The following is a 26,425-nucleotide window of genomic DNA, read 5'->3' as shown; positions in this document are numbered from 1 at the left end:
AAAGCGTCAGCAGTGCCTGCGTGCGGCGGTGCATCGCACAGAGCGCCTCCGCTAGTGACAGCTGTGCCGGTGGCTGAGGCCAGTGCGTACTCCGTCTCCCCATCCCACTGCGACTCCTCCAGTCCTACAATAGCGTTGGGCTGGCACAAACCCGCGTTCGCAGCCAACTAATTTCATTTCATTTAACGGGTTTCATTGAATGTTTGTGAGGTGGAGTGCGCCGAAGCTAGACCTGGCCAAGAGGCGCGCCGTATATTTAAAAGCTCCAGAATAATTTTGACCACCTGTTTAGCGTGAGCCGAAATATCAACAGACGGGCGTTTTCGCCTTTCGCCTTCATCTGAAAGGCAGCCACCACGGTCGGGATTGAGCCCGAGTCCTTCGGCTCAGCAGCACGACGACTTAGCCACCGTGAGTCACAGCGGCGGGTGTGACGGCCAACTGCAACGTCGCGCTAGCACACCCCCGCGTTCGCAGCCAGTGGGAATTTGAGTGATACAGACGACGTCGGTGCGGGCTTTTTCGCTCCGTGGGCAATTTAATGGTTTCGAACGAAAAAGGATGCGAGTGCTCACATGCAGTAGCCGCCCGTAACTTCGAGGGCGGCGCCAGTTACGTAAGAGCTGCTCGGGCAGCAGAGGAAGGCGATGGCCTGAGCTATTTCCTCCGGCTGGCCCACTCGGCCCAAAGGCGTGCGAGCTACGAACATCTGCTCTTCTTCTTCGCTCAACGCGCTGACCATCGGCGTCTGAGTCAACCCCGGAAGGACGGCGTTACAGCGGATGCCATGCGGGGCCAACTCCTGCGCCACCGACTTGGTGAGGGCGATCACTGCCCCCTTGGAGGCTGAATACGCGCTGCAGTTGATCAGGCCGCTCTTGCCCAGGATGCTGGCGATGTTCACGATGACTGCGTCGGCCACCGCTGATTCCATCATGGCTCTCGCGGCAGCCCGCGTCACGAGGAACGTGCCCTGCGGAAAAAGGAAACAATGTGCGTGTCGCTTCCGATCAACCTGCAGAGCCATCTGAAGATTTAAAAAAATCCCCGGCCACCTCCACTAACGTGAAACCTGGGGAGGGGCGAAGCATACAGTGTATAAGTGTTTTCTTAGCGCCTTGGCGTGTTTACCAACGGAGATGAAACCGTTCGGGGTTACGAAGCTTTGTTTTAAAAGTCCCTTGTCTTTGAAGCACGAAGCTCTAGCGCGAGGCGTAAACGAGTGTCCCGGTGTTTTTTTTAGTACGCGTTACAAAGCACTCCACAGCGAGGCGTAAACGAGTGTCTCGGTGTTTTTTTGTTTGTGTTTGTGTTTAGTACGCGTTACGTTCAAGCGCGAGACGTAAACGAGTTTCCTGGTGTTTTAGTACCGTGACTACATGAAACGAACGACGATTACGACGACGACGACGACGATGACGACGACGACGACGACGACGACGACAGGAGACGCCGACAACCCCAACCCCTAAAGTCCTCGCCCCTAAAACCGCCACTCCATGTCAGAAAGGCGGCGCAACCGGGCAGTGGCATCAGTTTAACACTCCGCTTCTCAAAGTCATGTGGGCCGTCCCCGACACTTATATTTTCTTCTGCTCTGTTCTCCAGTGGACCAGCATGAAAATCCTATCAAAATTCCCCAAATATTTCCAATACTTTCTCGTATTCCCCGCATTGCGCCGTGCAGGGGAAAGAACGTGGGATGGTAGGAGGCCTTGGGGTTAGATAGCGGGAAGGGTTTGGTCACGGGAGGATTTTTATAGACATCGAAAACATCTTTTGGAATTTAGAGGTGCGTTGAAGCGGTGACCTTCAAGGTACGTACCACAGAGCAAGAGTTGCAAAACGTTTTGCACCGGTTTTAAAGTTTTGGGGACATATTTGGCGCTGATTGGGCGGAAATTACAAACGTAGCATGGTGTTGCATGCCGTTTACTAGCAAAGCCGACAACGCGCGAAGAAAAAGAAAAAGAGAAAGGCGATGCGTGTAAAAGTAAGTTCTCGGCGAAATCACATACGTTCCCGCAAATTGCAATCAGTGGGCCTCTTCGATTTACGGCGTTCGGGTAGACAGCTGCTTGCCAGACTAAAAATGTAACAGCTCCGTGAATCAGAGATGCTTGCCCTAAAACGATCAAGGGCGATCTGGCCATGTTCCAGAAGTGATGTGGAGCTACCCTAGAATGACTAATGGCTACTTGTTACTGGACCGTCCAGGTTAGCAAAACGTTTAAAAAAGAAAATCATAACTTAGCTGCTCGCATAACAGACTCGCCGCATATCCAGTATGTCTGAATTGGTATTCATCTAATTTATCAGGCATCGGGGCTTTTGAGGTCCTATACAGGTCCCTTATTCCAAAAGCAAGGTTAGAAATGAGTGTTGAATTAAAAGAGGATCAGATATATTTAAAACATTCTAAAACCAATCTGAAACACAAAGTTGCCAGCCACCCTTGAGAATGCATGCAAACTTCGTTGGCGATATACTAGAGTCCCACCGACCCTTAAAACAGCGCAGAACCGCATCCTGAACAAGAAAACAAGGTAAGTTTGAGTTGCTTAACGTCCATTGAAAGTACTTAACTGTAATATGCTTACGCAAATGTTCATTGAATCTTCGCTACTTAGGGGCGTGCATTATTTGCGGTTACTAAGTTGCTCACATATTGCAAGTCACATAGCCCGAAACCGCTCCCGTAAATTCAATAGGTGCAACGGGTTGCAAAATTGACGACGAAACATGAAGACTGCTTAACTTGGTGCTTTAAGGTTGTCAACAGCTGAACATTTCTTTTGTGAACTACATCTGCTTGTTCTGCGATAGCAACAAAGGGGGTCTAAATCTAAAGATAGGAATGCTTTCCTTATATATGTTGCGAAAAGGAGTGACCTTTTCACGACATACGGAATAGCGGCTTCTAGACTGTTTTGTCCAAGCAAGCGACGCGTTTAATCCCGCCACTCTCGTACGATGCGACGGTGTCGAGTTTTAAATGGAGTTCTAATATGCCCTATCGGTGCAAAATGCATTACTCAACACAAACATTTCTTTTGTTGATCTAACACCACAACGCAAATGGTCGGAAAGCTACCCTGTTCAAACGTGGCCACCGCATTTTTTTTTTTTTTCAGAAAACAGTAATGTCATTTAATTGGGGTGATACTGGAAAGGAAAGTCAGCATGCATCCCAGCACAACTTATATATACCAGAGGGCTAACGATTTCATAGGCTGTAGTGATTGTGTCTTTAAAGCGAAAACTTTCTTAGTGGGGCAGTCCTGTCAAAAAACTAATGCATTTCCCCATAGACCGGTTGGTCGACCGAAAAGCTCTGATAATATCTTTGGAATCACAGCGCGTGCGTGAAAAACCGGGCCGCCATTGTGTCAAAACGGTTACTTGAAAATCGCGAAAAAGAGACGATTTTAGATAAGACAATGCACGCATCGATCACGAAGAAGGAGCGCCATAGTGTGTACCTTTATCTTATAAACCACGCATCGATACACTTTGAGATCGTTCGTAGATGCGCTTACTTAGTGCGGGAAAAATCGTCGCATGGTTTCGTTGTTTGTTTGCGATTTGCGTCTTTGAAGGTTTGGCAATCGATTGGACACACTTTCAGTGAAGGTTGGGCGCACTTTTGAAGCAGTTTGATGTCAGAAAGCTTTCGCCCTTCTCTGAACTTCCTTTAGGAAAGGATGGTAACGTTATTTCATGTGTTGAAGTTTACCTTAAGGTTGATTTGAATAACCTTGTCGAATTCTTCATCAGTAGTGCCGACAATGGGAGACATGGACGGTACACCGGCGCAGTTGACCACGATGCTTACAGGCACCGATTCGCTCTCCTTAATTTTGGCGAAAAGTTGCTCCACCGACTCCGTGTACCCGACGTCCAAAAACACAGATGTGTGGCTTGATGAACCTGCAAAGGGACAATTCCATTTTTCATCGTTAATTGCTTGCTGGTCTTTTCTCTTTTTTTTTTCAAGGTGAGGTATTCTCATATCAGTGGATGACTCAAAAAGTATATCCTGTTGCGTCAATCAAATGCTGTTTTGCCATATAAGCCGAAAAGAGGACCGCCGTAGAATCATTGCATTACGTTTTGCATGAAAAGCGTTCACTAAGCTTGTAAGTTACCCATAGACAATAAGTATTCAACAAGAATTCAATATAGCAGGGTGAGATGTTTATATATGCCCGCACTTTTATTTGCAATGTAAAAAACTGAATTACTAGAACTATCGTTGGCATGCCAAATCAAGTACATGCAGTTTGACTCGGTTTCACCCGGATGTTTTGTCCGTACGTCACCTTTGTGGCTTTCCGCTTTGTGGCTTCCACCCGGCGTCACATGTATTTTTAAATACGCCAACCGTTAAAACATGCGCCCGTGAGGCCACATTATTGCAACTCAGATATAAGAACAGGTCATAACGCAAGGAGTATGGGACGAACTGATGCTGATACGTTATAGGTGTGCACGCGAGCCTCATTTGGTTACATTGCGACATCGGCGGGCCTAATTCAATTTCGATTGCTCGCTTTAACGTTTGTGCATCAAACTTTTCTTTACGCGCCTATCGCGCTTTCCCCTATCGGTACGGCGTCCTGTTTTCCCTCGCGCCGTTGCTTAACACGGAGGCCGTGCACATAAGTTACACACCATGGGCGCCTAGCCAGGAACCAGGCCTCCGCCGCGCTCCCCCACTGCGCAGGAGCGGCGCAGGCTAAATCATGCCATCACTTTCTTCTCTGTTGCACTACCGCTGATTATTTCCCGGCCTGCGCTCGTGCTCTGCTGCCGTTCGTTCTTCTGCGTTGGTTCGCTTCAAAGTAGGCGCACTTTTTTTTAGTCAGCCCACCGAGTGCTGTCGCACAATGAAAAAAAATAGAACGTGGGTACAGTGCGTTAAAGTAACTATACTTTGCTAACACCTCTTTTTGCTCCGCGTTTGCAGCTTTGCACTTTCATGCTAAGATCCGCATGAAAGTGCATAAACTACCTCGGGAGTACACAGGTAAGGCAGGCCGCGCGAGAAGCGGCCAGTCGGTCTTACCTATGTATTCCGGCTATTTTCAGTGGTTGCGGGAACTGCCATGGCGAAACGGCAGCCTCTCATACTCTGATGGAGCGGGTGGTATGCATGGAATGCAAACTGACTGCCCTTCTCACAGCCAGTGAGAACTTCTGCTGTGGACTCCAGCTCGCAGCCTGCTGTAATACGGAGAGCCACTGGGGCGGTACTGGAGTAGTATCACATACCACCTCTTACTTTGAGAAGTTATTGGCCCCGAAGCCGGAAAACCAGGGGGAAGTTTTTAAAGAGACCCTGCAAAACCTCTTCCCACTTTCTTGGGGCCCTAAATGTTTTTAAAACGTAGTCAACTAATACACTCAGTGCTTGCAATAAAGAATCACAAGGTAACTCAGCCAAAAATTACTGCTATATGCGTATCACATAACTAAAAAGCTTGCTCAAAATAATTTTCCCTCCTTCCCTGTCTTGGCATTCCTCGAACGCTCGAATTACGTCCTTACAGCGGTGTAGCGGCTATTGGCCGCGATTCTTTCAGTTGCAGCAATGAATGGATTCGATAGCCACTTTTAAAAAACTGCCACAAAAGGAAATCAGAAACGGAAGGCGCATCTCCTGCGTCGAGCAAATCACGCAATGCCGCTCCAGGCCAGCGATACCTACACACAGAACACAAATAAGCCGGAATGGGAGTAAATGGCTTGTGTCATAACTCAGTACCAATTCGGAGTTTTCAAAACTCCTTCCAATGGGAGTTTCGCCTTACTCCCATTATTTCGGCAGTTTTTTTAGTAGCATATGGGAGTTTCATTTTACTGCCACTACAATGGGAGTTTCCAGGGGTACCATTGGGAGTGTATTGTTTCCTCCAACTGGGAGTTTTCAGGGGGCGCATTGGGAGCAGTGTTGACCTGCATTCGAGGTTTTTTTTGTGTGTTTTTGTGCGCTTCATATATATGCGCTGCAGTGGAATTTATTACTGCATTTGGGAGTTCTTAATAAGGGCACAGGCCGCATTTTTATTTTTCGTTGGGGATCACGTAATTTCTAGTCTTTTTCCGCTTCAAACGTTGAATGGCGAAACGTGAAAAGTTTGTTTTCTGCACAGTCAATTTATTGCATAAAAATTACATGGATACGATATACGTGTGAACACGTTAATAAGACAATAAAAACACTGAATCAACAAAACACCTACATCGAGAACACAAGAACTTTATCTACTACAACACTCCTCAACGAAAAAGATGTAAGCCATTTGCAAACAATGAGGTCAGCATGTCGTCGGTGCGCTGTTTGCTTGCACCTGCCTCCCAAACGCTCAGGACGTTGCCGCACCCCCTGGCACGTTCTTCTAGAAGCCACAGCAGCACATTCATTAGAGGGATAGCAAAACGCTTTAAATCTGCGGTAACAAATACATAAGCATATTGGGCATCTGACCTGAAAAAAAAAAAAAAAAGAAACGGCACTGTAAAGACGCTGAACTTGTCACTCTTGTGTCCAACTTTCCGTAATGTCTGAATGTTTGTTTAAAGCTACGCAAAATTGCACTTCTGTCCGAGACACCTGCGCTCACTAGTTCGTCAAAACGAAGTGTTCTGCTGTTCAAAAAAGTGCGCGACCCTTCCTTGTGGCGACCAACTTCTCAAAATGCTTCATTTCCCTCTTTTCCTTGCGTGTAGTGTTCTGGGAACGAGCTTCAGGTTTTACCCCCCGCACTGCCCCTCTCTCCCCTCACCGAAAGTTAAGGAAAAATTTCGGTCGGTGTGACACCTGCGCGTGCCCCCCTTCAAAAAAAAAAATAAATAAAATAAGCAGTCGTCTGTCGACTCTACAGAATGCTCCCTCGAATGGCGTTTGCTGGTTATAGTTACACGCGCCTAGCGTACGGAGAGCTCCCACGGAGCCCCGACCTTCTCCCTTTCCAGTGAAAGCAATTAATCGCCGGCGGCACGCGGCAGTCACCCTCCTCGTAGCAGGCGCGGCTGGCACCACACCTACTTCTCAAGAAAAGCGGCTGTCCTGCGACGTTTGACCGGCCAACTTCACCCTCGCTTGCCAGTAAGCCACAGACACAGCACTGTAAAAAAAATTTGGTCAAAATGACGGAAAAGATCTGGCAGCTCTATTTCCAAGCGGTTGGCTGTCAAATTGACGGGTGGTCGTCAATACCAAATGATGGCGTTTTTAGTCATTTTGACGTCTTACTTGTCATCCTGAAATACAAATTTGTCGTCAAAATGACGGGCTGACGTTTTTTCATTATGTCATTTTGACGTGTCCCTGTCAATATGAAATACTAATGGCCCGTCAATATGACGGCCTGAGTGTTTCACAGCAAACCGTCATTTAGACGTCAAATGTAAGTAAATAGTAGTCTTCGGCTGAACTGCCCAATTTTCACATTCTGTGGGCAGTAACTGATAAAAGATGCTACGACGATTAGCTTCTGTGCTCACGTATTTATTGCTGCAGAATGGTACATAGCAGAATGGATGCAGGAATGCACAGCAGACTTGCGGCTTTCCTGTTGATTTTCTGAAAAGCCATGGACCACAGCACCTGAAAAATAGAACAAGTGGTATTGTGATTAGTTGGTACATGATATTAACGGTACTTGGACAAAATTGTATATAATAGACAACAAAAAGGGATCAACCTACACAAAAACAGGTGGTGGGAAATGCAAACAAATATGACAATATGTTGATCCAATCGAAACAGCATCTTTTCCATTAGCTTTAGGAAGACAGCGACTTTTCAAGAACACCAGCTGTGCAAAAGTTAAATGGAAAAAATTTGGTATACGTAGTATGTGCATAAAACTGGCTTAAAAAGATAAAAAATAAAAACCACATTTCAATAAGCTACATCGCGCTGTGTAACCACAGAACAAAGGAAGCTGCCAGAAAGTCCCAGTAGCTTTCTTTAGTACGTGGCCGCAGCGATGAGAAAGTTAATAAAACTTTAACCGTTATCGAGATGAAGTTGTTCCACACTCATTTACCTTTGCAAACTCAATCGTCAGAGTGAGGGTAGCCGTGTCGGTAACAAACGTTGAACATGAAGAATCCACGATGACGGGTGACACTGCCTGCTTCATAGTATTGTTGTGGTGATGCTGTCGTGTCCGTCGACTGCTATGAAGACCCGCTGGAGTCCACCCATCTTCGAGCCTGCATGGCGACAAAATTACTGCACTTACGCACCATCGCAGTTGAAGGAGCGATGCAACGATCGCGAGTAACAGTTACACGTACTTTGAACAAGAAGGCGACGCACGAGAAAAAAGACGCTCAGAGTTTACATGTGTCCAGAAGCTCTTGGCCCGTCAAGTTTAAGCAGTCGTTAGTCTGCTCGCTTTCTACCCTTTGCACGACCCGATGAAAGAGTCGACAGCCCCCTACCCTTCCCCACCCCAACTTTCGGAAACAGTGCTGCGGCGTGAACAAGCGACACGTCATTGCTTATTACCGAGTTTCGGCGGGTGCGCGGGCACGATCAAAAGCGTTGCTTCGCGCAAAATTATATTACAACAATACATACGCGTCGTGCACCTAACGAAACGCCCGCCTACTGCGGTGCCGAAATCAGCCGCTGTCTATTCCCGCCCATTTCTTCCCATGTCGACATTTCGAAACTGTGTCAGTTGTAGACAAAACTCATCAAAACGCAAACGCGTTTCCTGTTTGGGGCAATTAAAAGTGCTAGAAAAAGTAAAAGCTCCAGGCCGTGCAGCGGCCGGCGCGATGGTGGTCATCGTTGTCACGGCGCAGTTATCCCTCGCCGACCGCTCGCACCGACGAGCGTGCTGCCCTGTTCAAGCTACAGATGCAGAAACACGGTTCCAGTTTCTGACACGACGGTCCACATAGTATTCGAGCAAATATACTCTGCACACTTGAACTTGCTTCACAATTATTGCGTTCGCAGATTTTATTTATTTATTTATTTTTTTTTTTTTGCGAGGAAAAATCTCTTGATGCGGTAAATCGTTCACTTACCGCTATCAGATGCACTTCCTCTGTTGCTGCAGCTCCGTGCGCATGGCTGCTTGCTGAAGGAGACCAGAAAAGAGACGTTTGCTCCGTCGCAGTTTCAAAGAAGAATGTGTGAGCCCCCGACATGGGAAAGGAGGGCAACCCAGACGCTTTCCGAAAACAGAAGAAAATGTCCCTTCCTTCCTCCTCCCCCGATCGCGCGGACGGCGGCCGTCGCCGCGACGGGAGACAAAGGAAGCGTCCCTGGAAAGACCCCACTCCCCCCAGCAACAGGCAACGGTGCCTCTAGGAAGGGTCCCCTGCAAAGGAAGCATTCTTCGACAATCCGGCGTCGAACAAGAGAAAAAGCAAAAGGCCCCACCGGCGACTGCGAGAGCCGCCTGGGGCGGCCAATCAGAGTGCTGTATTACCGAAATCAGTTTGTTTGTTTCCTTTCGCTCCTTGTTCTATCCCCTCTACCATCGAGTTGACGGCGAAGCAACAGTCTTCCCCATTTACGTCGACTCCCTGTCAAAAATCACGGTCACTTGGCCGTAAAAGTGACGGCCAGTTTTTACAGTGAGCCTAACAAAAACACCTAACAGCTGTCCAGAGTTCGGACAGTTTTCATTCTGCTTGCGAGTGTGAACCAGTGAGTGTTCTGCTCGAGACCCGCGCAAATACGCATGGCTTTCACACCGTTCGGCCTCCCCAATGACGTTCCGGGCATGGTGCCGTCTTTCACGCACAACGCTCACCTCCAGTGGCGGAGAATCGCCCGTGCCGTGGCGCGGGAAACACGTTGAGTTTATTGGACGCTAGAAGGGGCACAATTCTGCCAAAATGTTGCGTACAATAAAAAACGTGAAAATCTTACCTTCAACCACCTCGCAGAGGCACAACCGCGTTGTTTTTAACGAGCCACTCTCAGCGATCACTGCATTTAGGCCTCGCGTCGGCTCGCTGGCGTATTCCGTCGGGTCGAAGGTCGGTGACACGGAGGCGACGTTGCAGTCCGTCGCACGTAAGTCCAGGCTGGTTCCACAATGTTCGCAACGAGCTTCGTTTGTTGGGAAGCACTTCACATCCGTTCGTCCGGCCGCAAGTTCACACTGGCAATAAATTTTCGGGGGCGCTGGAGCTCACACGACACACGACACCAACTGGCAGCCATTTTGTAAGGACGCGTAAAGGAGGAAGGGGTGAAGGAGGAGGAGAAGGAAATGGAGGTGGCGTGGGAGTTTTTAATACTCCCATTAGGACAAACGCAGTAATCACAGCCAGATACTGCGTTTTGTGAAGAGGTACAACCGTGGTAAATGCGCTTATTTACGACGGCTTGTGGCCCCCGGTGTAAACTGGCAGTTTTTCCACCATCATACTACCACACGTGGGAGCAGGCCGCCTGTCGTGAGGAGTTTAAAAGACGTATTCCAGCCAAGAAACTCCCATTCAGGCTAACTTGTGTTTTGTGTGTATAGCGCTCGCGGTGTTTACAGACACGAAGGAAAAAGTGAAAGCGTTTATCGGCAGTGTAGCAGAGTCCCATTAAACTCCACACGGCAATACGTCATCAGTGTGCACTGCCGAGTCTACATATATTAACTGTAGTTCTGGTTCTTGGAACAAATTTAGTGGGCTGTGGATAGTTGCGGCTACTTTTTATTCCATGAGAAGACTGGAACGCTCACGCAGCCAAGTGACGTACACTCTTCTCTTTGGTTTAGGTGACCCGGGTAGATACCGGCTGTTAGCCATGCTTGGGTCGTCTGTTAGAGGCCACAAGTACACCTTGCGATACACTGCTGTTCGCCTTACCCCATGCAAAAGGAGTAAGAAATTCACACAGAAACATTTTCTTGGTGGGCAACGTTGTGTCTGGGTGGTGCTGTGGCAGGTTAGTGGATCATCCATCTTCCACACGACAGGAAAAACGGTGGTCTTCTAACTGGAGAAGCTTACTGATACCTCACAGCGTAATGGACCTCACAGCGCAAATGCACTACGTTAGATCACCACAAGATGAGCCATAATTATCCGCTGTGCTTCATTGAAGGCACTGGCATGAGCACCTGCAGCTTTCGGACAGCCTAAAGGTCGCCTTCGAACAACTCGCACGTTGAAAATACCTTGTTAGTATCATATTCGGATCTTTGCGCAGTTTGTTGATATGTAGTGGAATCATGTAAATCTGGTTTACCAATCCCCGTTTGATGCTACCCAGGTAAGCTGCTGCACCACAATCGCAGTCCTCTTCTGTCCTCGCAAACAGCAAAAATTAGGAGGACATGGGATGCGAGCTGTGATCCAGTATCAAAGAGGCTTCCGGTTAAATTGTAGACTTGCCCCATGTCTTGGAGCTTAGCATGAAGCCATTTTCGGTAATGTACCAGGTCCCGAGTGATGCCATTTGTAAGAATCCATTGTACTTCACTGAAGGATGGTTTGTAAAACTGTTGTGTTCGGTTGTCTGTTCATGGAAAGGCTGCTTAGAGGCTCGGGCAGAAGCTCGAAGGGGGAGGCTGCACCTTACTGGCTCGGAACGCTGCAGTTACGGCATGTATGGCACACCATTTCAAACAAAACCGTGCCGCCTGCCTCATAAACCCCGTCAAGGTCATAAGCCACCCTTCAAGGGGCGATGAAGACAAAATACAAGTTTGTTTTATTCGAAAGATTAGGTGTTCTATAGACCCTTTGCAAAAAGGCGGGCAACGCTGAATATTCAGCGGTGGCAACACTTCGCTCTGTCCGCGCTGACAGATGTTTAAGCGTCTGTGAACCACAAACGCGCTCGTCTTCCTTTTTTTTTTTTTGCACGTTGCACGTGCGCACGTTCCTTTTTTTTTTTTTTTTTGCACAGTTGCACGTGCGCATCATGACTGCCGAAGTTTTAACGCGAACATTCAGGCAGGAGAGTTGTGTTGTAGCAGCCAACAATTGGAGCCTGCAGGCAGGTTTTCTCTGCTTATTTTGACGTTTCAACGGCAGTAGATTGATTTGATTGATTGTAGGGTTTAACGCGCCGACGCAGCGCAGGCGATGAGGCGCGCCGTATTGGAGGGCTCCGGATTAATTTTGACCACCTGGGGATCTTTAACGTGGGCCGAAATTTCGTACACGCGGGCGTTTTTGCTTTTCGCCTCCATCAGAAAAGCGGCCGCCGCGGCCGGGAATCGATCCCGCGACCTCGTGCTCAGCAGCGCAACGCCTTAGCCACTGAGCCACCGCGGCGGGTAATCCTGCTTTTCTATTAATCGTGATGTAAGTACAAACCCCCTGACGCAATGCACGCATCGTACTGCTTATGTGATACAGGTGGAAGATACATCGTGTTTCTAACTCACATAACTTCTGCATGTGTCCTATCATGAGTTCCAACTGACATACAGACGAAAAAAAAAGATAGCAGCAATCAAGAGATACGACGGCAAGGAAACGTAAGTTCGTTCGGGACATTTCGTGGAGACAAGAGCAGCGTCTTTATGTATGCTTTCGTCCGTTCCGCGAGAGGCTTAGAAAAATTGAACAGGTACAACGTGAGCAGTGCGTTCATAGCGGCCAGCTGCCGCTACGATAGGGCAAGGGCGCATCGAATAAACACAATTAGAACTGGACGACTAAACAAGTAGGCAGCGGTAAGGCTATTCGCTGTTAGTAACAAATCCTGCGGTCGTTTGCTGCTCTTCATCCTCCCAAACGACGGTATTCATCGCTGAAATTGTCGTATCTTGTAGGGTCTGTCAGTCGACGGCTTCTTCAAATGAAAGTTCAGAATATGCTGCTCTTCAAACAAACGAAGAGCAGCAATGTTATTTTCCCACCCAGTTCTCGGAAAAACAAGCTACGACAACCGCATGCCATTATTACGCCGCGGAGGACGTTAGCTGCTCTGCGTTTGCTGACTTTTCGCTGTTTTCGCTTCCTTCATGATGGCGGAGCACAGTGTTGCCGGAATGGCCTACTGCTCCTCCGCTCCGGAAGCGATCGATGCTTTATTCACTGCGAAATTACTCAATGTAAGCTAAAATTTTGATTCCCGAGCCAAAACATTTGTTTGAACGACGTTTGCAATGTCATCGTATACGAGCAGGTCTTCGAGCTAAACTTGGTGTCGAGCGGAGACTTGCTTATTGTTAGTCAACCTAGATGGGCTACAACACCGCGGCAAGCCGTTTTCTGCCTTTGGTTAGTTTGTGACCGTATATAAACCTGCTTGGTTTTCTTCATGTAGAAAATATTTGTTTCGTGAAAAACGCTCGACAAATACGCTCACGTACGACCCCGTCGCTTGCGTCAATCGGCCAGTGTCGTCTGAAACAACCACGAAGCCCCGCAATGTTGTGCATCTAAACGAAGCATAGTGCGCACAGTACCAACAGCAGTACGCATCGGTCCTTCTACGTTTACGTGGGCTTCGTAACTTCCACTGTTTGTCGCACCATTCTTACTGATATAAAAAGAATGTGCCCTAAATTTAAGCGCAAATAGCTCGTTCGGCAAGCTTATAAGCTCTGCCTAATTTCGTTTGCTCTTTCCGGCCTCCGCTAATCGCAGAGCTGGCTGGTATGACATGATAGGTTCTGTTCCGGGAAATGAGCTAGTGGGTCGCATGGGCATTTTCTTTTTTCCCAGTTATGTAGGTTATTTGAGCGAAGTTTACGTTAAAAATGGTGTCAGCGTGATTCTAACGAGGCAATCTTTTGAAGAAACAAGCTTGCATTTTGTCTTCCTGGCCCCTTTAAGCAACATGTAGGCTGCTTTCTTCTGTGCTTCTGGCATTGTTGCTGGTACATTGTAAACGATGTTTTAAGTATAGTGAGATGGTCTTGATAGTCTTTTGAACCAGTGGCACATGTGGGAGTGATGGTGCTGGTACGAGGCATCCATTTCTCTGCAATTCTTGAACTTACATCCTTCGTATGTGGCCACGTCTTCTATGTAAACCTTAGGGTAATGTTGCTGGAAACAGGTGACCGCTTGATTTTGTTTCACGAAGTGATTTTATTGATACCAGACGACTGGGCTGCTGCAGACACATTGATTCATCTTTAAAAACACGTCTAGCTCGTTAACTGCCCTCGAGTATATTTAGAATAGTGCCGCTGCGCTTGCACTGACGTCACCGTAGCTGCCATCTTTGTGACCCACAAACACGGCGAAAGGCTGCACACTTATCCGGTGCTCTTATCTTTCGGAGCACTGAAAAATCTGTAATTGGGTCACAAGAAAGGGTTCTGATGACGTCATGCGCAAGCTATGCATTGAGTTTCGACATCACCTGATAGGAATGCACGGGTCATACTACTTGGGATCAGCCGTTTGGGCTCGGCATATATGGATCAGCCATCAAGTAGGTTATGCACATTTTTTCTGTGTAACCGCAGACCCGCACATTTTTCTGTGTTGCCGCAGACCCGCACCTATGATAGCGTACTGTAGTTTAGCTCTGGTTTACGTTCGAAAAACAAAACAAAAAAATAAGCAGCAAATTTGTGTTTGCAACCTCCATGGTTCCGCTTAAATCCTACGTGAATACTTACGTATTACAACGTGGATGAGGAATCGTTATGTAGAAAGACAATACAATTTTTTATTTTGGCATATTGTCTTAACGCGGAGAGAATTGCGACAGGAAATCAGACACAGAAACAGCAAACTTTCTGCTTTGCGTCAAGGTTAGCCGCCAGTTAACGAAATCTGCCAGTATTCTTCGTCTCTAACATGCTGCCCCAATAAATATCCTCCCCTTTCTGTGTGTTTAGAAGAGCTACAATAAGCAACGCACGTTGACAAGCAACGTTAAGCCCGGCAGTCACCGCATTAAATTGTTATACATAATCCACTGTTGCAAAACATCAGCGGTAAATATATATCAGAAATTCCTTTCTATATAGCTACTGTTACTTCTCAGAAATTGTCCGGCCAGAGCAAGAGGACAGAAATAATCAGTCGGAGTCATTTCGGTATACCCCGGTGCACAACTTGTCTCATGTTTAAAGTACCCGACAGAACTCCAATCCCATCCCCGCAGATTGGGATACAACCAAGAAGACCCACCTGGCAGTGACCGGGCCACCTCCGTGGCTCCATCCAAGTTGATGTCAGCTACGACGACCTGGGCGCCCAGAGCGGCCAGGGCGTGGCATACGGCCTTGCCGATGCCACTTGCGCCGCCAGTCACCACAGCCAAGCGACCGCTCAGAGACATGATGCACAAAACTGGCTGTTCGTACGCCGTTCCTGCCGCCCGCGTTGGAAGCCGGATTCACGCGCGCTGTCTGGCGTTCTTATGGGGGCACGGGAAATGGTTATCGCTGAACGCTTTGTCGGAGGGGGACGCAGCGGCCTGAGATAAGGTTGCGTGCCGAAGGTCCTGCGTGCTATCAAATGCGAATAACGCTTTGAAAACAAAGCTTTCTAGCTCTACCAGCCAATGGTTCTTTCGTGTTGTGTGGACAAGGAACTCCCAACGCGGCGGCGGCGGCGGAGGGAAGTGGGGGAAAGGGAGGGGGACCTTCGAAAGATGTTCCTCTCCGGTTTATTTCCGCCGAAGCATTCGTTTGGCTCGCCACCCACACGAATCCCAGGTAACGGCTGTGGAGGGAAGGGAGAGGGCACTCTTTGGCGCGAATCTCAGGTTTGTAGAGCCATGTGTGTGAATTCAAATGACGCCGCGTGGGCAATATTTGTGGGTGTCATTTAAAGCGTTGCTTTCAAACACCTTCACAGCGTGGATTGGAGTGTTTTTTTTATTTTTTTGCTCCGTTCGTGTCTTCTTTTTTGGTAAGGAATGACAATGAAGTACAGTTATTGCGAAACCTTGCTCATATGTTCAGGAAAAAATAGGGGCTGGACGCACTCACGGGCCGTTTTCGTAAGGTGCAGGTGAAGGAAGCACATATGTATACATTCCCTTCGATTCCAGCGGCACGCAAAAACGTAACATTGATTTCGGAGTCGTATTCACGTCTACACCGTCTTAAAAATTGAACAATTCAAAGCAAGCATAGACCGATCGGAAAGTCGGCGCCTCATTACGATGGCCACAAAAGGCAATCATCATCATCATTATTATTACGATGTAAAGCAGCAAAACAGGGAGTTGTAACGACATCCGTAATCGCGCTATGGGCCCTATCTAATGTAAACATCGTCTGCTGTGTTGTTTGTTCTCTTTATAGGGACGTACTCTCTGCCATACAATCGATATATATAGCCTTGTTTGCGACAAACCGGCCTAATGTAACACAGGTGCCCATTGTCTCTGTGCCTTCTGATTTTTTGCTGCGAAAGCATTACTAGCGTACACTTTGTCCGATTTCGCGTGAACTGGTTAAGCCTCATTCGTGAAGCCCCATTCGTGAAACCTTCCGTATTTACAAGTTTATAACTAGCACTCGATAGACGTGCATCGAGATAGAGAGAGAGAGAGAGAGAGAGAGAGAGAGAGAGAGAGAGAGAGAGAGAGAGAGAGAGAGAGAGAGAGAGAGAGAGAGAGAGAGAGAGAGGGGAGGGAGGGAGGGAGGGAGGGAGGGAGGGAGATAGATAGAGAGAGAGAGAGAGAGAGAGAGAGAGAGAGAGAGAGAGAGAGAGAGAGAGAGAGAGAGAGAGAGAGAGAGAGAGAGAGAGAGAGAGAGAGAGAGAGAGAGAGAGAGTAAATGTTTATTGAAAAGGAGAAGAGGTCGGACTGAGAAACTGATCTTGGGCCTGCGACTTCACACTGGGGCGAGGTGCTGGGGACTAAAATGCGAGTGAAATCGGTGACTGAACTATGTACATGCAGTAAGACCAATAAACGTCTCACATGCAACGGTCCGCCGAATCAGATTTTCCCAGACCCCTTCTCAGCACATGGCTATCGTCAATATATAAAAATATATATATACGATATTATTCCGCAGTCTATTCAATTTTTTCGCGAACTAGAGCCGACAATCCAGACAGGAGTCACTAAGGAGTATAAGCAGGGCTTTAACGGCTAGGTTTTGCTTCCTGTTGTCAGCCCACGTGCCCGAAATCTTCTGTTCGGACAGACGGCGAGTGTTAAGCGTAGTAATGCTGCCTCAAGGCCCTTCCGCTCACTAGTGTACCTTGGGCAAATGCTAATGCTACTCGTGAATGTAGATATTTGGGAGTAGACTGTAGCCTTCGTCCTACAGTGAGAACAACTAGACTGTTGATGATGATAATGATGATTATGAATATCAATACGATGATGATCATCATCATAATCATAATGTGGCATATTCATGTTACTTTATGTCTGTACGTTTTCGAAGTCGAATTGAATTGTATTCCTGTGAGTGTGCTATTGCTATATTCATTTCATAAGAGTTACTATAACATTTAATTTCTTTTGATGAATTTTTGGGAGCAAGAAGACGCTCCTTCGTGTGTGCGTTTTATGTGTTGTTTTGTTTCATGCACTGCGAAGAGTTCAGTGTACATACGAAAGTATTATTGCGTTACTTTTCATGAAATGTAATTGAAATGTGTTGTTTCACCAGCTGCCTGGTCACTTTACAAGCACTGTGTGCTTAGATTGACCAGAAAATTAATCCTGTACAGAATACGGATAAATGAATGAATGATGACACGTCGCTTGCGCAAAGGTTGATGCGCAGCTAAGGAGGCACCGACACGGATGTGTGACGGCCGGACGTTCGGCCTAATGTCGTCCACCACTGTGAAAACCCACTCATTTTAGTAGTAGTAGTAGAAAACGTTTATTATAGCAAAAGGGAAAGGGAAAATGGTGGTGGTGGAGCGTCCCTAGTCCAGGACGCCTCTTGACCGGGCCGACTCAATGGCCCGAGAAACCAAGGCCCTCTAGCGGGCCGGGTCCGGGCTGGTCAGCTCAGTCTCCCACTGCTCCCGGGGTGGGGAAGGGGGGTGGGTTAGGGGAGTGGGGACAGGAGTATTCAAGGTGGAATGTGGTGAGTGGGGTGTCGCAGTGTTGGCATTGGCGGGAGTAGATAGTGGGTGCGATCTGGTGGAGGATGACTCGATTGAAAAAGGTACAGGTCCGTAGGCGACGATAGAATATGGCTTGCTGCTTGGCTAGGGAGTAATGTGGAGGGGGGTAGACTCGGCGGGTAAGGCTGTAGTGGGACAGAAGGGCATTGTACGTATTATCAATAGGAGTTTGAAGGAGGTCGTGGTCGTTCGTGCGGGGTGATGAGATCACTTGACCATCGGTGGAGAATGCCCGGAAGTGCAGAGCTCGGGCGGCGGCGTGGGCCGCTTCATTCCCCGGAAGGCCGGAGTGTCGGGGAGTCCAGACGATCGTAATGGTGGTCTCGTCAGGGGAGGAGAGGAATGGCCTGGGGTGGGGCTAGACCTGCCTGGTAGAGGCGGCATGCCTGCTGTGAGTGGGAAACTACAGCGATGTGAGGTGAGGAGAGGTATCTTTTATTTCATTGTATCGTTAGTACATCGCAAGGCTGACTATAAAAGCTCCATAGAGCAGCTTGACAAGCCCGTCGGATGCTTGGCGTGGGTGGTGGCTGCGAAGGCGATTGCCAGAGCTTCTGCCGTTTGTATTTTGTTGGTGTGCGCGGTGGCAGCCGTGGAGATACTGCCGGCAGGATTTAGGGTGACCAAAGTTGTGCGTCGAGTGCAGGAGTCATAGGCTACGTCAGTATAACGGACCTGGGGGTCATCCGCTAGCTTCTTTATGAGATAGCGGACCCCCGCTTCCCGACGGCCTTGGTTGAAGGTGGGATCCATATGGCGCGATATGGGGAAAACGTGGATACGGTGTTTGATGGTAGTTCGGAGGCGTTGTGGTCGGTCTGAATTTGGCGGCGTAGGGTAGCCGAGCATGCGGAGAACGGAATGACCAGTTGGCGTGTAGCTGAGGCGTTGAAGTTTGGAGTTTCCCTGAGCCTCCACAAGCTCTCCAAGGACGTTGTGTATTCCCAGCTTGAGCAGTTTGTCCGTTGACGTGTAAATGGGGAGGCCAAGGGCCGCTTTGTAGGCTTTACGAACGAGGGCTTCAATTTCTGCGGTCTCTTGTGGTCGAAGATTGAGGTATCGAAGATTGTGGTCGAAGATTGCTGATCAAAAGAGCTTAGACCAGACGACAAATTTCCGATTCTGTGAGGCCGTGATGTCGGCTGCGGATTCTGGGGATAAGATGGGTTAGGCGAGTAATGGATGTCTGGAGTTGCGGAAGGAGCGCTGTACCCGTGCCGTCCCGATGGAAGGGGACGCCGAGGACGCGGAGGGTGGTCACCGAGGGGATAAGTTCGCCTTGAATCGACACTTCAGGATCAGGTGTGGGAGGAGGAGGGCGGCCACGTGACCGGGCCCACAAAATGAGAAGGGCTGATTTGGCAGGTTCACAGGTCAGGCCCCTGGGATGCAGGTAGTTGACGGTGGTATCTACAGCTTTTTGGAGGGCGTCTTGTTGTTCTCCACTGGAACCAGAGCTAATCCAGAAAGTAATGTCGTAAGCGTATATAGCATGCAGCAGGTTGGGTATTTTGTTCAGAAGAGTAGGTAATTCAAGTAATGCGAAATTGAAAAGTAGGGCGGGATATTACATATCCTTGCGGTGTGCCTTTAGGGGGTGTTCTGATGATGGGCGAGGCTAGACTTCCGAGCTTGATAGTGGCCGTGCGCTCTCGGAGAAACGTTGAAACGTAGTTGAAGGCTCGAGACCCGCATATAGAATCACTTGGTGAGTAACGTTGTCAACTGCGCCTTTTGCGTCCAGCGCAAGGATGATGCGAGGCGTGGTCCGGCTGAGATGGTCTAGCACCTGCTCCTTAAGTTGCAAAAGAATGTCCTGCGCGGATAGTTTGGTACGAAAACCAAACATTGTGAGCGGGTATAGGTGCTTAGAACCTTAGGTGTGGAAGGGTATAATTAGAACCTTAGCGCAAAACGTTGGGCCCCATGGTCTGCGCATACCCTAGAGTTGCTACTGTTATTCTATCAAAGTGATGCGTGCGCTCAGAGTATCACATACCCGTGGTGGTGCGTTGGGCCGCGCTTTATGAGCGGGAACGTGTGCTGCAGCAGTGTGCGTTGCTACAGTATTTTTGCTTGTTGCGGGTTTGCACGGAGGCCTTTCCATTTAGCCGTGTCAAAGTTTCGGCGCACGTTAAAAATAAATCCGGAGCCACTACGGCGTGCCCCATAGCTCAGGTGAAACTACGAGGCGTAAAGACCCCCCCCCCCCCTTCCTCCCCTCTCAATACTCAATAATAAATAAATTATTTCGTTTGGCGCAAATGGTGCATATACAGAGTTCCTCGCTTTCAGCCCGTTTTAGCTATAGTATATGTGGTTGTCACCAGGCCGGAGTGGGAGGTTCCCGTTTTGTACTATACGCGGCGAAGCATCGCAACCACTGCAGTATAGGGGGCGAGAAAATCGAAACCACCTCACTAGCAGTTTTCGGCTAAGGAATCCGCTGGACGGCGCAACCAAGAAGTTACTTCTGGTGACGAAAAAATAAATCATTTATTGCTTTACTCAACGAGCCAATAAAATTAATTTACGACGAGTAAGTTTGGCACCAAATATGTTTTAAAGAATACCGTCCATAACTTTTACAGATAGCCGACTGGTGCACCACCTAGCCTCTGAATTCGAAAATACGAGGTCACTGATTCACTGATTCACTGTTTGTTTGTTTGTGACCAGATACCGGCAGCCATATTCTTTCGTTTCTCCAGCAAATGCGCTCATGCCATTTTCTTCTTGTTAAAGATGAGTTATGGCACTCAGCGCCAGTTCTACGCAGCATTTAAAACTTACAAGGTATGCCAAAGCCGCATGTCCGTATACAGTGCCAGTTCGGTTTCACCGGAAAAAAAAAAGTACGCTATCGGCTTAAGCTGAACGGGCAGCTGCATGCAACGTTCGAAAACTTCCCTTCGTGGGCGCCGTGCTGTACTCCTGGAAGTGAATGACAAGGTGGAGGCCTTTGTCCGCGAGCATCGTGTGATGTCTGTGCGGATGAACCCGGCTATCCAGAAAACTAAGCACATGACACCATTCGAGCTTGTCTACGGAAGACGGCCGACTACGATGATTGACGCCCTGCTGCCGCACGTAGAAGACGACGACCCCATCCCCGATATTCAAGGATATCTTCAACGTGCGGAGGAGGCCCGCCAGCATGCTCGAGTTTGTACAACAGACCAGAAGCTGCTGCATGCCGGACGCTACAACCTCCGACGCCGAGACACCGAGTACCACCCAGGAGAACTTGTAGTGGTTTCGACTCTAATCCGACGACACGTAAAGCGAGAAACTTCTGTGATGGTATTTCGGACCCTACTGGATGCTATGACGTGTTGGCCAACTTACCTACGAGGTTATCCCCAATGGTGATCCCGGCACATCACGACGACGCTCTCGGCCCGAAAGAAGCGCATGTTTCATTCTTTATTTTTGATGCCGCACGGGTTGTCTCATTTGATAGGGAGAGTGTGTATTGCCCTGTTGTTACTGGGCTAGAATAATAATCTGTGATCTCCAGTGTTCTCGGTGTAATTACACGGTACGAGAAACAATCACGCCGAAAGATGAATTCTCGCCGAGCAGACACCGCGGCATTCGATTCGCCGACGCCAGCCAGCGCCCGTCACTTCGTTAAGTGCTTCTAACGCCACTTGTATGTGCTTTGAGTTTTTGCGGAGCACAAGTTCGCTCCTATAAATTTTTGTTGCTTGAAGAAAACCTGTGTAGTCCCCGACTACGCGACAATATGCAGCAAGTAATGCTATGTGCATAACCTTTTTCTTTCGCTTCCAGAACCCCTTTCCCTCTAGTGGGTCAGTCATCTTGCAGTAAATGAATTAATGAAGATACTTTACAAACGCAAGGATGGAGGCTCGGCCTAAGTAGGGGACGAGCCGCCACCTTTTTCATTCGTCAAGACTTGACCGGTTTTTGTGGGAGTGCCGCTTCTAGCTAGTCTGTAATGGAGTACTTTGAAGGTACTCCGCGACAGCTGAGCGGTACACTTATATAGCACTTTCGCACCGTATGCATGGAGGCTCCCCGTTGCGGCCTGCGGGATAACTTGGAAACTAAGTTTGAAGGCACAATGGGGGGCCGGTCGTAGTAGCGTATACACACAAGTACATGCGACTGCGGCCTAGCTTCGAGCCCCGCCCTGCGGGAGCATCTGGACTTCGATAGGGATTTGATTAGACGGAATAATTTCCGTTTTTTTGCTCCCTCAGAGGACGGCTTTGCGGCACTGCTTTCTGTACTCTATTGCCCTGCGTGCGCCGAGTTTTTTCGCTTGCTGGGGTTGGAAGGCTTTTTTTGTACAACTTCGTTACACAAAAATCAAAATTAACAGCGATACACACAGGGTGCCCCAACTATAATGCACCAGTATTTTGAAAAAGAGCAATGGCGTGACTCGAACAAAACTTACTGCATGTTTCGAGTACAGTTGAATAGCGGACAGTAATTTTTCGTTAAATAAATTGTAATTAATTAATTGTAATTAATTATTTAACTCCAGAAGTACTGTCCCAATCATTAAAGTGTCGATGAGGCACTTGTAGATTCCCCAGAGGAGCACCTAACTGTCGTATATTCAACGACGTACTAATTGCGTACTCATTTTTGTGACTGAAAAATAAATCACCGAAATATGAAAAGTGTCACGTGATGGCGCTGCCCGATTTTCGGTAGTCTTCCTTGCTAATCTTCTGAAGGGGAGATCAAGTGCGGGAGACCTAGCCGTACGCGGTACAATGTGTGGGGACTCCAAAGATTACCTTCCCTAGTCCAATTGGTGCAACTTATTCTTTGTAATTAGAGTACACACTGTGATTAGTAAAAAATCAGTTGCCGCGTATAGCCTTCGTCCTGAGCACTGTCGTCCCTTCGGTCTTTTGGCGCTCCTAAGAAGTATTCATTTCGAGAGCCCACACCGCGACTTCAGTGCACCCATTTAAGCATTCTGAATTGGCTGCGGTGCAAATTGTCCATAGTAGATGCCGCCGCTCCGAAATGCCTCAGCAGCTTCGCATAATTATGCTAAAACTGTGTCTTTTCTTGCATGGGGCGTGGGTTACTCGAACGGGGCCAGTCGGCTACGCGATGTCGTCTGACGTACGCTTAAATTGCACGCAGATACCACCGGCGTACATCAGGCGGTCTCAGGTTAACATTATTCGAGAGCGGTTATTTTGCTACGGAGACTGGAAAGGTTGGCATGGTTACATTACGTTCCGTAAACACAAGAAACGTTCTCACGTTTTCAGATAGTGCTTTCAACTCTTTCGTTACTGCGGAAAATCGACCGATGTTTAGTGGTCTAAGGAAACATTTTTTTCTGCTACTATATATTGCAGCAACTTGAAATGCAGACGAGTTAACACGCTTTCCATCACCACCAGTTCGTAATATGTTTTCATGTATTATAGCTGCGAAAAAAATATCAATATCAATTTTTTTGTGAAACCGTAGAAAGTGATAAAAAGCAGTTGTGTATAACAAACCACCGATAGTAGGAAAAAAAATCGAATTTACATTTTTTACGCGTACATTTCAAAAACACATCCCTAGTGAAAATGTTGACTTGCGCTGAACGGCTTGTCAGATATAAAAAGAATGTTAGCACGCGTAATTCCCGTGCCTTTCGGAGAAGCACAACCTCCATTTCAAAATGCGTAGTTCTGGGTGGTTCCCAGGAAGACATCTGGCGGGTTGACATTATCAGAGGCCAGTTTGTTCCCATGTGACGTAAAAACATCTTGTCAACGACTGACTTTGCATTTACGGCCAGCACAGTATTCGAGACAAGCACGTGATGCGAAAAAACCTGCATGGAGTTGAAAACAAAACTCTTGGTTGATGCTTGTTGACGTTCACTGTCAGTTATCTCTCAAAACAAAAACTTGCGTTTTATTACCATCTTGTGACTTGCGATTGCACCCCTGCTCCCCTGCTTGCAGGAATGAGGTGCGATGCGCTAAAATCGCGCCATGCAAGCTTTCCCCGAATAGCTGTTGCGCGATAAATGAGTTCAGCACTACAAGCATCCTGCATTGCAGCGTAATTGACATTTTGGAAAATAAACAATACGAAACTTGTTGGTATTGTTCTTCAACGGTCTATAGACAGTTGTACTAAAAAGCAACACTAGACCTCCGGAGATACCCTCGTATGGCATCGAAAATGGCCGGCGAACAGCTGGCGGTGTGCAAGGCCGGTTTGGGGCCTTATACGCCTTATACGCGGTCTTGGGGCCTTGGGGCCTTATAAGCGGACAACGAATGCGGCTTCGTTTCGAATATATACGTCGTATAAAAATATGTTCCGGGGTGTCATTACCCAATACCTAACAATAACTTGTACCTTTTATAAAAATATAAGCCACGCGAAAATATTCACCACGGCGCAAGTCTGCGTGTGAAATATTTGCCCACTCCTGCCTTATAGAAAGAACCAAGAAAAGTTAATGAAACCACGAAAACATAAATGGTCTGAAAAATAGCTCATACGGGAATGAAAAAAAATGGCCGCGTATCTGCTGCTTCCGTTGCAAATGCCCACGAAAAACGAAAGTCGACTGGCGCCTCTGCCATGTAAACGCCTCCTTTCTCTTTCCCGCTCATCTCTGATGTCGTTAATCTCGCGTCTCGTTTCTCCCAAGATAACATGCTAGAGGTTTGTTCAAGTCAATTAACCTCCCGTCTCGTTTCTCCCAAGATAACACGCTAGAGGTTTGCTCAATTCAATTTAAATTTACCGTGTTCTACTGCTCCAGGCCGGGGGACTCGATGCCAGCGCTGCCGTATGTCGGAGACGCGCGTGATTCGAAGCACCCTACTACAATGTTTATAGAACCACGTTGACCTGCTCCACGTGCATTCTAAGCGGAACGTGGAACCTACTATCAAGTGGAACCTTTCGTTACTGTTGCCGTTTCCGCCAGGATCTATAGTGGCGAGGGCAACAGCAGGCGACGATTTTCTGCACTTGATGTATTATTTCATTTGATATCGCAAAAAAAAAAAAAAAAGACGAGCATCCATGATTTTTTTTAAACGAAGGAACACTGCAAATACCACTTACGAATTGATTTTCTGCCTCACAATTGCGGAATGTTTTGTTCTTGTTTAACAATGTTGACAAGTATGAAAGTTGTTACCGGACTTAGGCGTTTAGGTTTGGCTGTGGGTATATATAAGACTATTGCGCAGATTCTGTTTCACTTTGGCCGGGTGGCTCAATCGAATCACAGACAGACAGGCAAACAGACGACAGAAAGACATACAGACAGACCAAAATTTATGCGTTTGAGTAGTCCAAGAAAGTCTATCGCCTTTAAAAAAATCCCTGCAGACTTATAGGACAGAGAAACTAGAAATCAGGAAGGAAGGAAGGTTTCTATCGCAATACGACAGGCAGTGCATTCCTCTTTGAAGGCCGGGCGGGGTGCCTGAGTAACCAGGTACACACGGGTATCGACAGGAAGCAGGATGAAACATGTTTATGCTGTGACATTGATCGGGAAACTATATACCATATTATCAGGGGCTGCACAGAGCTACGACCGCCGCGGGGCGAAGGAGAAACGACGTTGGCGGAGGCTTTGGGATTTGGGGTGAGGCGGAGCCTCATTGACTTCAGGGCCATAGAGGTGACAAAGAGGCGGCTGTAATGGTGGTGGAGCAAAACTAGGGAAGGGATGGGTATGCAGGCGGAGTAATCATATGGATGAGAATTTAGAACAGCGGGGGGAGGAAAAAAAATGGGGTGGGAGCGATGAGAGTTTAAAACAGCGGGTGAGGGGGAGATGGGAGGGAGGAAGCAAATCTATTAGCTTAGCTAGGAGTAGGGCCAGTAAGTGGAATAAAACAGGCACGCCAGTTGCTGACAACCGAAACCCCGATTCAAAGGCAGCGCCACTAATCATCATCATTAGTACTTTCAAGAAAAACAAGGCGTATCAGCGGACACAAAGAAACATGTCGCTACTACAACGCCTCTGTGAACTAAAAATAACAATATAGTACACATATCACACAGACAGAAGATGTCCGGTCACCACTATCGCTCTTCGTCATCCTTTTTCCATCATATTCTGACCTCGCATCTTTGTCTTCACGGAAATTAAATGAATGAATTAACTTTATTGGTGATTAGGAGGCTTTGTAGCCTACATGGGGAAGAGGGAAACCAGGAAAGGGGAGTTGGATGGCCGTCACGATCATCCGGGCCGGAAATAATGTTTAGAAAAAGTGTATCATAAGCCGAACTCCAACCCCCAGAACACCAACAACGGATACGTGCGGATGAACCCATCACGCGCCTGCAACACACCGCTCCAAAATTTTCCAAAAGAGGAGCAACAACCTGCTTTTGTAGCAATATTTTTAGCCTCTGTCTATGTAGCTCCTATAAT

General features: G+C 47.8%; 1 protein-coding gene across 1 annotated transcript; it reads right to left on the bottom strand.

The window, feature by feature from the left end:
- Positions 1–511: 511 nt before the first annotated feature.
- On the bottom strand, positions 512–15,492 carry LOC144170336 ((3R)-3-hydroxyacyl-CoA dehydrogenase-like). Its single transcript, XM_077700077.1, has 3 exons — positions 15,091–15,492; positions 3,737–3,930; positions 512–973 (listed from the first exon to the last, which is right to left on the bottom strand). The coding sequence occupies exons 1-3, from the start codon at positions 15,239–15,241 to the stop codon at positions 572–574; spliced, it is 747 nt and encodes a 248-aa protein (XP_077556203.1). The 5' UTR covers positions 15,242–15,492; the 3' UTR covers positions 512–571.
- Positions 15,493–26,425: the final 10,933 nt, after the last annotated feature.

This window comes from Haemaphysalis longicornis, unplaced genomic scaffold (genome assembly GCF_048455015.1).
Source record: "Haemaphysalis longicornis isolate Haplotype H1 unplaced genomic scaffold, Haemaphysalis longicornis Haplotype H1 scaffold_2, whole genome shotgun sequence".
Lineage (NCBI taxonomy): Eukaryota > Metazoa > Arthropoda > Arachnida > Ixodida > Ixodidae > Haemaphysalis > Haemaphysalis longicornis.
This window is presented reverse-complemented; position numbering and strand designations above follow the sequence as displayed.

Bases quoted from the DNA above. Each gene is read 5' to 3' on its own strand.
- LOC144170336 (XM_077700077.1), bottom strand. From the start codon at position 15,241: ATGTCTCTGAGCGGTCGCTTGGCTGTGGTGACTGGCGGCGCAAGTGGC. The intron at 3,931-15,090 runs GTGGGTCTTCTT...GTCCCTTTGCAG, and splicing joins GGTGGCCCGGTCACTGCCAG to GTTCATCAAGCCACACATCT. The intron at 974-3,736 runs GTAAACTTCAAC...CTTTTTCCGCAG, and splicing joins TTATTCAAATCAACCTTAAG to GGCACGTTCCTCGTGACGCG.